The 12,668-nt window shown below is 37.1% G+C and overlaps 1 protein-coding gene across 4 annotated transcripts in view; it reads right to left on the bottom strand.

Annotated features, from left to right (window-relative positions):
- BTBD7 (BTB domain containing 7) overlaps positions 1–12,668 on the bottom strand; it is an 83,838-nt gene that overhangs the window by 51,851 nt on the left and 19,319 nt on the right. For 3 of the 4 annotated variants that reach the window (XM_059056865.2, XM_067027860.1, XM_067027856.1), the window contains exon 2: positions 456–643. The exons of the other annotated variant lie outside the window; for it this stretch is intronic. In XM_059056865.2, the coding sequence (XP_058912848.1) occupies positions 456–537 (82 nt within the window). In that variant the 5' untranslated portion in view covers positions 538–643. The remainder of the gene's footprint in view (positions 1–455; positions 644–12,668) is intronic. 4 annotated transcript variants of the gene reach the window in all.

The following is a 12,668-nucleotide window of genomic DNA, read 5'->3' as shown; positions in this document are numbered from 1 at the left end:
ACCATTCAAATAAAACTGATTTCTGTTTTCATAAGGGAAAACTAAAGAGTTCAAATAACTCATTTTTATATTAAATAAAGAATAGGGACAAACAAAGCAGATTATTAATTGTAAAAAATGCTGCATTTGTATGGGCAAAATAAATGGACCAAGACACAAGAAACATATTTTGCTATTTCCACACCAATGGAGATTACTAGTTTTCCTAGAGTAATTGACAATTATGGTTAAGACAACCAAAGAAAAGCTCAACTGTGCTATAGCAGCTTGCTTAGGATAAAAATCATATAAGCCAGATTTACATTTGATGGGAAAAAATGTGGATGCTACAGAATTATTATCTGTAATGACTTTTTCCATAGCTTAATCCTTTTTTAATCCAAAAAGACCACCGAAAACCCAATTCTATTTATATTCACAAAAGAAAATGAAGTTAGAAAAACTAAAACAGTTACCTATAAAAGTCTGTTGGGCTTGAGAATTTCCCCCTACCCTCGGGGAACATGAATGAGGATAGTTAGATGCATTAGCACCCATTTTCTTCAGTCACTCAGGCATTCCATCTGCTGGTTCTTCACAGTATAATCCCAGAGGCCTTTATGAACTTTCAACCCTGGATCCAGTAGCCTCTTTTCATCCATTTCTTGATATGAAACAAAAATAATTTTATTCATTTTTTCAAATGTATCTCAAATTGTACAGTTAAAAAAAAAAAAGCAAGCTACTGAAAACTGCTTTTATTTGCAAATAATGACATGTTGTCAAATTCACATGTAAAAATTTCAGAAAATGTAAACAAATAGTTGAACTATGAATCAGTGCTATCTGTAATCTTGAGCCATAAAAGGTACCAATTATATACTTTCTAAGAAAGTAAAAAGTAACATATCAGACTTACTTAAATATAGTTACAGAAAGAATATTTCAAATCACAGGGAAAAGTATTTAGACTAAAAAGAAACTTTTCAAAAAATTTTTTTACTCCTTAGAGGCAACCACCAGTCAATATAATCTAACATTCTAAGCAATTTACAAACACTTAAGAGGTGTTTGATACCAGCAGTGCAAATGCATGTATGTTGATGCAGACATACAGAGAAGAAGAGATAGTTGAATGGTTTGTTGTTTTTCTACCTTAGATAAAATTGTTTAAATTGATCCTTAATCTGTATAATTAGGCATTTTACTGAAAGAGGGGGAAGGAAAGGTGGACAGTGCAAACTAAATTATCTTTACGCTACTTGTTCTATAGCAATTTTGAAAGAAGTTATAATAAGTACAGTGAGGAGACACAAGGAAAAATAAAAACTTTTATCTTTCCTCTCCATAAAGCCCTGAAATAAAAACACTTTCTTTTACCTGATATTATGACTTAACAGAGACAGGGTAGTACCAGTTTAAGAGATAATTTTAACAATTACAGTTTAAATTCTACATCACAGAACCTTAACTCTCAGAGCTGCAAGCAGAAGATTAAGCGCAAAGAGAAGAAATTCTGTGTGTTAACAGGAATGCTTCAAAATATTTATACCATCCAGATATATAAAATTTATTTGACCAAAAGCAATAATGGCTTAAGAGAAAACACAATTTAAAATCTATTATTGGAACTGTTAGGAAACCAACCAGTAAGTAGGCAGTCAATCTGGCCTCATAATTAAGGATGAAACGTTTTAACAAGTTAAGAGTTAAACACACACACATACAGATCCCAGAACACCTGCTGGAAAACAGAACTATGTCAAGATTCTTGGAATTTATTTTCATCTCTGTTACACAGTGTAACTTCAGGAATTCAAGTTTAAGAAAATCACTCAACATCTGTGCTTTCCTTCAATCTTTTCCTACTATAAATATGTGGAAATTTGTTTATCTAAGCATAGAATTATCTACCTATAGTGTTCAAGAGAAAACTGGGAAACTTGCTACTAATTAGATATTATGCAAAGTAGCAGTAACTAACTTCAATCAAATCGTATGCTCACATGAGCAAGTTTAATTTCCTATATGAAATTTACCTGCTTACCCTAGGAGAACACAGCACATTATGGACTTTTTACTTCAGCACACGTTACTGATGCATGGCAGCAAGAGATGTGACAGTACGTTCTGGTTTTTTTTTTAGATTAAAAAATATATATATTTTATTTATTATTATTATTTTTGGCTGCATTGGGTCTTTGTTGCTACACGCAGGCTTTCTCTAGTTGCAGCGAGCAGGGGCTACTCTTCGTTGTGCTGCACAGGCTTCTCACTGCAGTGGCTTCTTTTGTTGCAGAGCACGGGCTCTAGGTGCGCAGGCTTCAGTAGATGTGGCATGAGGGCTCAGTAGTTGTGGCTCGCGGGCTCTAGAGAGCAGGCTCAGTAGTTGTGGCGCACAGGTTTAGTTGCTCCACAGCATGTGGGATCTTCCCAGACCAGGGCTTGAACCCGTGTCCCCTGCATTGGCAGGTGGATTCTTAACCACTATGCCACCAGGGAAGCCCGACAGTACGTTCTGTTAAGAACTACCCAGCAAGGAATCCAGAGGGTTTAATCAAGAAAATTACTTCTTCCAGAAAAGTCAGTTTCTTAAAGGCTGATGCTCAGTGTACGTAAATTCAGTTTTCTATTCTTAAATATTAAAAATGTAGAAAAAGCAATTTTTTGGTAATTCACTTTGAACGGTGTCAACTTTTATAAAACGGAAACTACATGTGCCTGTGTTAATTTCAGTTCAAACCTTAAAAAACAGTAAGTCTAAGTAATAAACCTTAGGTTTCAAATTGAGCTCCTTAAAAAGTTTCAAGGTTCTATCAGGCATTTTTACCGGTTCTTTAAAAGAAAATAGGGTCTCTAAAAAACAATACAAATCAACTTATTTACAAACCAGAAACAGACACACAGACACAGAAAACAAACTTATGGTTACCAAAGGGGAAAAGGGAAGGGGAGAGATAAGTGATTAACAGATACACACCACTATATAAACAACAAGGATTTACTATATATCACAGGGAACTATATTCAATATCTTGTGATAACCTATCATGGAAAAGAATTTGAAGATGTACACCTGAAACTAACACAATATTATAAATCAACCATAGTTAAATATTTAAAAAAAAAAAAAAAAAAAGGAAAAGAAAATAGGATCCTGGAAAGCCAAGTCTGTGGTCTCATTTACAAGTAAAATCCTATTCTCAGTCACTAAAGATTTGTATTTAAAACATAAAACAGCATAAGCAATCCTTTCTCAAAAAAAGTTTGAAATATATTAAGAAAAATCCAGAATAAAAACATGCAAAATAAAAGCCTTTACCAAAATGAGAAAAAAAAAGATTAAAAAGATGAGCTTTAAATCTGGAAGTAATGGTGGATGGTGGAAAGTGCTGATAAAGTGTTTCTAAAGTGTAACTCTACGAAGTGAGAGAGTGGCATGGGCATATATACACTACCAAATGTAAAATAGATAGCTAGTGGGAAGCAGCCGCATAGCACAGGGAGATCAGCTCGGTGCTTTGTGACCACCTAGAGGGGTGGCAGGGAGACGCAAAAGGGAAGAGATATGGGAACATATGTATATGTATAACTGATTCACTTTGTTATAAAGCAGAAACTAACACACCATTATAAAGCAATAAAGATGTTTTAAAAAAATAAATAATAAAGTGTCACTCTAATGGTAGTCCTCGTCTCACTTCTTCTTTAAGGAAGGAAGTTCCATTCTTCCAACTTCAATTTTGATGTTCCATGTTGCTTCATTTTTTGTTGTTATTGTTCTGTTTTGCTTTTTGATTTCTAATGACTGCAGAGTAAACCCACTAACAGCACAAAGTATGCTGTTGAAACAAACCAAGGAAGAATGGAGGCTTGCTTCCAGATGAAGAAAAGTCAGAGCATCTATAGAAGTGGACAGAGTTAACTGTTCTCACTTTGTCACATAAATGCGTGCACACACATATACGAGAATTATCTTCATCTGAGAATTTTGTACAGTTTGCAGGGACACCAAACATTATTACATTGGTCTGTTTGAGATTTAAACCATGCCAAAAACGCCTTAAAAAAATCTCAATTTTATGATGAGCACAAGTAGATATTCTAAAGCAACCACAGAAGGGTTAGAAGACATCACCAGACCCACTGAAGACACAAGAACACCTAGCAAGCACTAGAAAAGTCACAGCTGAGATATAGATGCTTAGCCATTTGCCACTGTAATTAGCACCACCGGGACAGCTGGGGTCTCACTCTGGTGATGTGGCTTGAAATAAAAATGTCTTTGGGACTTAGGGACAGAGTCTCTTCCTGGTAGCTCCTAGTCAATGGAAATCCCCTTCAAGATGAACTGATTTGGGTGACATTAATATCTTCTACTAGAGCTCTAATACTAAAATAAACATAGGCCTTGGAAAGATTTGGTGGGAGAATCTTTTCTGGGTCAGATATAACCCTTAAGTCCACCCTGTGTCCCCAATTCCAAATCCTGGGGGTAACCCTGACTAAGTTACTAAAGCTGTACCTCTCAAAATTCTCAGAGAACCATTTATTTCTTAGGTAACAAAAACCTCATGCCAAATGGAACACAGTATAATGTTATTTATTTCTTAATCAAATCCACTGCCTTTAAATGCTGGAAGTGAGAGTCAGTCACAGTCTTACCTCTCCAGGGATGTTTTCATTCCAGGCAAGCTCTGTCTGTCTCCTACACAGAACAAGAGGAAATCTAATCTTTGGATGATATGACAGGAAAGGAAAGGGAAAGAGAGGGCCTATGGGGCTGGGAGAGGCCCAGAGGATGCAAACAGCCCTAGAGAGCTCATAAACCCTTTTCCTAGAATCACCTTTCTGGGGGAGCTCCTTCTGTTAATAGCTGACATGACCAATCTCAATCAGAGGATCGCACTGGCTTAAAATAAGCTTCAGTGATTGTAGTAGACCCAACTAAGGGAGAAAAATCATGCTGAATGTAACAGAGAGAATTAACAACCCTATGGGAAAAATTTCAAAACCAAAAATCAACCTCTCTCTCCTCTCCAAATCCCTAGGCTAGCGTTTCCAAACAGTTTTCGCAATGTTTGGAAAATGCAGTATTAAACAAAGCTTTACTTTTCTTTACTTCAGAACTTTTTAGCATCTTTAAAGTGGTAAGGTGCATTGTGAACCTCCAAGAGGAAGTATTCAGCATAATCTAAAGGATGCCCTTTGCCCCACAGAGCATTAAAAGAATGGACTTGCAGAACACACTTTAGAAAACTCTGACCTTTGCATAAAAATACTTGTTACACTTTACACAGTAGAGAGAACAATGAGTGTCAGGTATCTGGGATAGAGTTCTCCCTCCTGTCACTAATTTACCACTTACACAGGATAAGCTACATTTAACTTCTATGAGTCTCAGTTTTTATAAACCTAAACTGAAATGTATGGGTTGCAACATTTATAAATTAGTCAAAATAGGGTTCCTAAAATCCGTTGAAGCTGTAATACTTATTGATTTGGAAAATGAGGATGGGGAGGGGTTTACTTTTATATTAAACGTTAGTACACAGAGAAAAACAAGGCAATTGGACTTTGGAATTTAAACATGCTTTCCACTTAGTCGGATTTTTACGGATAATTACAGAAGAACAGGAATGTGGGCATATGTGAATATGAAAAACAATTATAATTAAAAAGAAATGCAAAACTATACTAATATTTCACTTCTGTCAAATCTAAGGTGACCACATCATTCAAATCATATCATTCAAATCAGGATGCTTGAGAGTGAAAAGGGGTACAGCCCAGGCCTAATGAGGCAAAGTGGGATGAATGATCACTTCTATAGCGAAATCTCACATTTCCAGAGCAGCTAGAAATAAAGCTTAAAAAGAAAAAAAAAAAAAACTAAGTTAAAAGAATATAACTTCGTATGCCCATTCTCATTACCCAAACATGTTTTACTTAACATAACAACTACCATTTATGGAGGATTTACTATATGCCAGACTCTGTTCTTAGAGCCTTTATATGTATTAAACCCATTTAATCCTCCAATACTCCTGCTCGCTTTTTTAAACTGATGAGTCTGAGAGGTTAGTAACTTGCCTAAAGTCACAGATATTGTAACCTTCAGTCTATCCTTGGACACCTAATAAGAACAACAAAACAAAAAGAGACTGTGAACAGTAAATCAGAAGCAGTCAGCAAGAGACCTTTGCCTTTTGAAGGCATCTTCAAATAGATGAGATCAGAGTGAGAGTTTACAAAGCCACCAACTTGGCTCATATGTCTCTCTAGGGGCATCTAACACAGAGGCAGATGACCTCCACCCAGTACCACAAACCCTATTCATTCCAGTAACACAGAACAAGAATGTTTATGAGAGTAGCAACTCATTGAGGTGAAATTATGTTCCATTAAACATACTTATTAAGGCAGAGAAGTCAGACTCATGGAGCAGAAAGGGACTTCAATTTTATTTTGGTCAACCTCGTTTTTGAAAGTGAATTAATTATAAACCCACAGAATGGGAGAAAATATTTGCAAGTCATATATCTGATAAAGGATTAATATCCAGAATATACAGAGATTTCCTACAACTCAACAACACCACCACCTGATTAGAAAATGGGAAAAGGACTTGAAAAGACATTTTTCCAAAGAAGATCTATGAATAGCCAAACAAGCACACGAAAAGACAACATCACTAATCATTAGGGAAATGCGAATCAAAACCGCAATGAGATACCACCTCAAACCTATTAGGACGGCTATTATCAGTGACCCAGAAAGTAACAAATGTTGGGCAAGGATGTGGAGAGCTGGAAACTTCATGCACTGTTGTGCACTGTGGAAAGGGCTACCGTGGCAAACAGCACAGAAGTTCCTCAAAATATTAAAAATAGATTTACCATATGATCCAGCAATTTAACTTCTGGCTATATACCCAAAAGACCTAAAAGCAGGGTCGCAAAGACATATTTGTACACCCATGTTCATAGTAGCATTATTCACAGTAGCTAAAACGTGGCAGCAACCCAAGTGTCCATCAACTGATGAAAAGCAAAATGTGGTATGTACATACAATGGAATATTATTCAGGCTTAAAAAGGAAGGAAATTCTGATACATGCTACAACATGGATGAACTTTAAAGACATTATGCTGTGAAACGTCAGTTACAAAAAGACAAATACTATATGATTCCACTTACATGAGGCCATTAGAGTAGTAAAAATCACAGAGACAGAAAACAGAATGGTAGTGTCCATGGGCTGGAGGCGGGAGGAAGGGAATGGGGAGTTAGTATTTAATGGGTAGAGAGTTTCAGTTTTTTGTTTTTGCTGTACGCGGGCCTCTCACCGCTGTGGCCTCTCCCGTTGCGGAGCACAGGCTCCGGACGCGCAGGCTCAGCGGCCATGGCTCACGGGTCCAGCCACCCTGCGGCATGTGGGATCCTCCCGGACCAGGGCACGAACCCACGTCCCCTGCATCGGCAGGCGGACTCTCAACCACTGCGCCACCAGGGAAGCCCAGAGTTTCAGTTTTGAAAGATGAAGAGTTCTGGAGATGGGTGGTGGTGACAGATGCACAACAGTATGCACACACAACAATATGTAATACCATTGAATTGTACACTTACAAATGGTTAAGATGGTAAATTTTGTGTTATATTTTACCACAATTTAAAGTTTGAAAAAATTTACAAACATTGCCATCAAAAAACTATTGCCATCAGAAAATATACATTCGTGAAGCTTTATGGCTAAGGTTAAAAATTCACTTATCTAAGGAAATCTCTTCCAGGTAAAGTAAAATAGATTAGTTATTACTATATTTCTCTTCAAGCATCACAGAACTCATTTGAAAAAATATTTAGCAAAATCCTTCCATTTCAGGAATGTTTCATTTTATCACCCATTAATAATATATATATAAATGTTTCAACATCAAATGAAATAAACAGTATTTTATAAAATTATAACATTTGCCAGAAATAATGTAGTACATTTTAATTTTTATATTTAGAAAAAATGTTATTTGCTCTTTCATATTACATATTTCTGATTTTAAACTGTAGCATGAAAAATTTCAAAAATATACATAAGGTTATAGTATACAAGCCCTTAAGCCTCCATCACCCACCGTGATTCCAGAATTATCAAAGTGGTATGTATGTATGTATGTATCTATCTATCTATCTATTTATTTATTTTGGCTGTGCCAGATCTTCGTTGCAGCACGCAGGATCTTCATTGCGGCATGCATGTGGGATCTATCTCCCCGACCAGGGAGGAAACCCGGGGAGTGCAGAGTCTTACCCACTGGACCACCAGGGAAGTCCCCAAAGTTCGAAAATCATTAACAGAATATACAAATCAATTTCCCTAACATTTTTTCCATCTTTATTTTTCTCTTACTTTTCTTTCCAATGAGATATCTTAAACCAATCCATTTCCTCATATGGGTACAGGGTACTGGTTGAGATAGATCTTCATTTAACTTCTGAGTTGTCTCCTTTAAAAGCTCCCACCTTGGGACCTGCTATTCCCTTCATCTGGAACACTTTTCCACAAAGTCTTCACATGGTTCACTCTCTCACTTTATTCAGGCCTTTGCTCAAATGCCATCTCCTCAAAGACGCCTTCCCTAATCATCCTCTAAAAACAACATCCTGTCCGATCCCATCATTCTCTATCCCCTTTCTTCACTTTATTTTTCTTTGGAGCACTTTTCAGCACTTGAAATTATTGAATATATACTTGTTTGTTTGTTAACTGTCTCATGCTACAATGTAAGCTCCACTTAACACTGAGCCAGAACTTCATTTATTTGACACTAAATCCTCAGCACATAGAACAGTGCCTGGCATAGAGGAAGTATTGAGCTCAAAACAGCTGAATGAAATCAGTTTTTTAAAAAATAACCGTTTAATAAGGAAAGACTTGTTTGTAATCATTCTTTGAGCTCTTCAGTCCAAAAATTGTTCCTCAGGATCCATATTCCACACATACAGCCTAAGCCTCTTACAAGAGTGTGATTTAAAAACTGCACTAGTTCTTGGGAGTAAAAAAACATTTCTTAGGGAAAAAAAAGTATAGATCACAGTGTGCATACAGCCTCAAATATGACTCTGTTGAGATGTTTCAAAATATATAAACAGTATTGTTTTTTTTAAAAAAAAGCACCATGAGCCATCAAAAAATTAAATGTAAAAAAAAAAAATTAAATGTAGAATTACCATATGATCCAGCAATTCCACCTCTGGCTTTATAACCCCTCCAAAGAAAACAGGGACTCAAACAGGGTGGTACACCCAAAAGGTGGAAGCAAACTAAATGTCCATCGACAGACAAATGGATGAACAAAGTGTGGTATATATGTACAGTGGGATATTATTCAGCCTTAAAAATGAAGGAAATTCTAATACATACTACAACATGGATAAACCTTGAGGATATTATGTTAAGTGAAATGAGCCAGGCACAAAAGTACTAATGTTATATGATGCTACTTATATGAGGCATCTACAGTAGTTAAAATCACAGGGACAGGGCTTCCCTGGTGGCACAGTGGTTGAGAGTCCACCTGCTGATGCAGGGGACACGGGTTCGTGCCCTGGTCCGGGAAGATCCCACATGCCGCAGAGCGGCTGGGCCCGTGAACCATGGCCGCTGAGCCTGCGCGTCCGGAGCCTGTGCTCCGCAATGGGAGAGGCCACTACAGTGAGAGGCCCGCGTACCACAAAAAACAAAACAAAAAAAAATCACAGGGACAGAAAGAATAATGGAGGTTGCCAGGGACTGGGGAGTTAGTGTTTGATGGGTACAGTTTCCATTGGAGAAAATGAAAAGTTCTGGAGATGGATGGTGGTGATGGTTGCACAACAATGTGAATGTACACTTAAAACTGGTTAAAATGGTAAATTTAATGTTATATGTATCTTTAATCATAATTTTTAAAAAGTAAAGGGAAAAAAAGCCCCACAAAAAAAGCAATGACATGTGCTCCCCCCCCTTTTTTTAAAAATTTTTTTAAATTATTTTTATTATTATTATTATTTTTTGCGGTACGCAGGCCTCTCACTGTTGTGGCCTCTCCCGTTGCGGAGCACAGGCTCCGGACGCGCAGGCTCAGCGGCCATGGCTCACGGGCCCCGCTGCTCTGCGGCATGTAGGATCCTCCCAGACCGGGGCACGAACCCGTGTCTCCTGCATCGGCAGGTGGACTCTCAACCACTGCGCCACCAGGGAAGCCCTGTGCTCCCCTTTTTAACATTCTTTTAATGACTGTAGCAGGAGTATCTTCTAACAGGGATATATAGTTTACAAAATGCTTTTCTACACATTAAGTCATTTTATTCTCACATTAAGTCTTCAATGTAGATAGGACAGGCTTCATTCTCTAATCTCTGAATTAGGTAGTTAAGGTAAAAAGATGAAGTGACTTATCCAAAGTAAAATATTAATATATAGTAAAATGGCAAAGCCAAAACTGGATACCAGTCATTCTGACCCCTAATTCATTGTTTTTCCCCCTAAACAAGGAAGTACCTTAAAAGTCCTCAGTCCTATACCAACCTTTCTGATGGGAACAGCCATGTCTTCCTTATGCGTCTATATGTCTAACTACACTGTTGTTTTTGTCACAAGTCTTTTTTTTTTTTAATAAATAAGTTTATTTTATTTATTTACTTTTGGCTGCGTTGGGTCCTCATTGTTGGCAAACAATAAAAAGTTTCTGGATTGTGGATTATACTCCATAAATATCAAACCCCTAAGCATTCAAACACCAAAGACAAATATGACTATGCTTCTCTATTTTCACTCCTTCCTATCTATCACTTATTTTTTCCTCCTGTGCAGGAGATACTTTTGCAGCTTCTGTAATAAACGAGAGAAAAATATAACAAAAGTAGAGATAATCGTAAGACAAAGCTCAACAATTACCAAGTTTCAGTAATTACCAATTTGTGGCAGTCCTGTATCACTACATCCCAATCCACTCTCTACCCAATCTTTCTGGATTATTTTGAAGCAAATCCCAGATAGTGTATTATTTCATCTGTAAATACTTCCTGATGAATCTCTAAAAGAAAGGATACAGGGCTTCCCTGGTGGCGCAGCGGTTGAGAATCCGCCTGCCGATGCAGGAGACACGGGTTCGTGCCCTGGTCTGGGAAGATCCCACATGCCGCGGAGCAACTAAGCCTGTGAGCCGTGGCCGCTAGGCCTGCGCGTCCGGAGCCTGTGCTCCGCAATGGGAGAGGCCAGAACAGTGAGAGGCCCGCATACCGCAAAAAAAAAAAAAAAAAAAAAAGAAAGGATACAAAAGGGCAACTACAGTACCATTATCACATCTAAAATTATGAACAACAATTCCTTAATATGAACTTCCCAGGCAGTATTGACATTTCCACTACTGGTTTATTTTTTCTTAGTTTGTTTGAATCAGGATCCAAATAAGGCCCATGCATTGTGACTGGACGACTATGTCTCTTAAATCTCCTTTAAAAGGTCCCTCCCCAACCCTTCCCCCCTTGCAATTTTTTCTCCTTGTTGTTGAAGAAATCAGGTTATATGGTAGTTTCCCACAGCCTGAATTTTGGCAAATGCATCACCATGATGTAGCTTAATATGTTTCTCTCAGCCCTGTATTTACAGAAATTTATAGATCTAACAACTTAATCAGATTTAGTGTCATTTTTGTACTTTTAAAGTTTATTTTGTCAAGACTGCTTCACTTGTGGTGATGTGTACTTCCAACAATAGGTACCAAAGGTCTACTTCTCATTCTCTAATATTAACAATGATCAGTAAGCACCAACTAGAGTCATTAATTCATTAGGGGCTGCAACATGGTAATATTCTATCACTCCTTCTTTATTCATAAGCTGGAATACTTCTGTAAGAGGAATTCATCAACTATTCAGTTGTTTGAACAGAAAGGTAAGAATAAATAATTCTTTACCTTTATTTACTAATTTTTAAAACAATTAACATCCTAGCATTCTCTAAAGATGATCAGCAAGTTAAAAAACTTATGTGTTCATGGAATTAACCATATTTGATGGGTTTCAATTATTTGTATTTATCCCAATTGAGGCTCAAATTGTCCCATATTTGGACAGTGGAAGCTTACTCAAATTGGTCCCTGAGATCATATGACACAAACACTACTTGTCTCTGAGAGCTTCTTTGCTTTCTAGGGTTATACCTTATTCTAGGCGTATCTTGTATTTTCCTTACCTTAGACCTGTAATCAGCCATCTCTTTAAAGGAGCCCTAATTCCTTTCAGTGAGAAATGGCATATAGAAACCACAGTCTGGGTGCTAGGGGGTGCTGACTGCCTTTTTAGTACAAGAGTTCGGGAATTTTCTACACATGTGTATTCAGATACATACACATACATCATGAGTGTATACTGATGCTTCCAATGCAAATTCAGGTTTAGAGGGTTTTTACTTAATCTCATTAACTTTACATCTGTTTCTCCTTTCTCACATGTCAAAACCCTGTTCTCAACACTGCCTACATAATTGTTCACTTATTTTATCCCACAATACACACACAATAGCCAAGAATTAAAATGTCAACACTATCATCAACATTACGATAAACGAAAATCTTTTTTTTTTTTGGCAATTCTTTTTTACCCTTAGGATATACCCAACTCAGGATATCCTATAAATTACTGTGTAT

This window comes from Kogia breviceps, chromosome 3 (genome assembly GCF_026419965.1).
Source record: "Kogia breviceps isolate mKogBre1 chromosome 3, mKogBre1 haplotype 1, whole genome shotgun sequence".
Taxonomy (NCBI): Eukaryota; Metazoa; Chordata; class Mammalia; order Artiodactyla; family Physeteridae; genus Kogia; species Kogia breviceps.
Note: the sequence above shows the minus strand (reverse complement) of the source record. Positions and strands in the feature narration are given on the sequence as shown.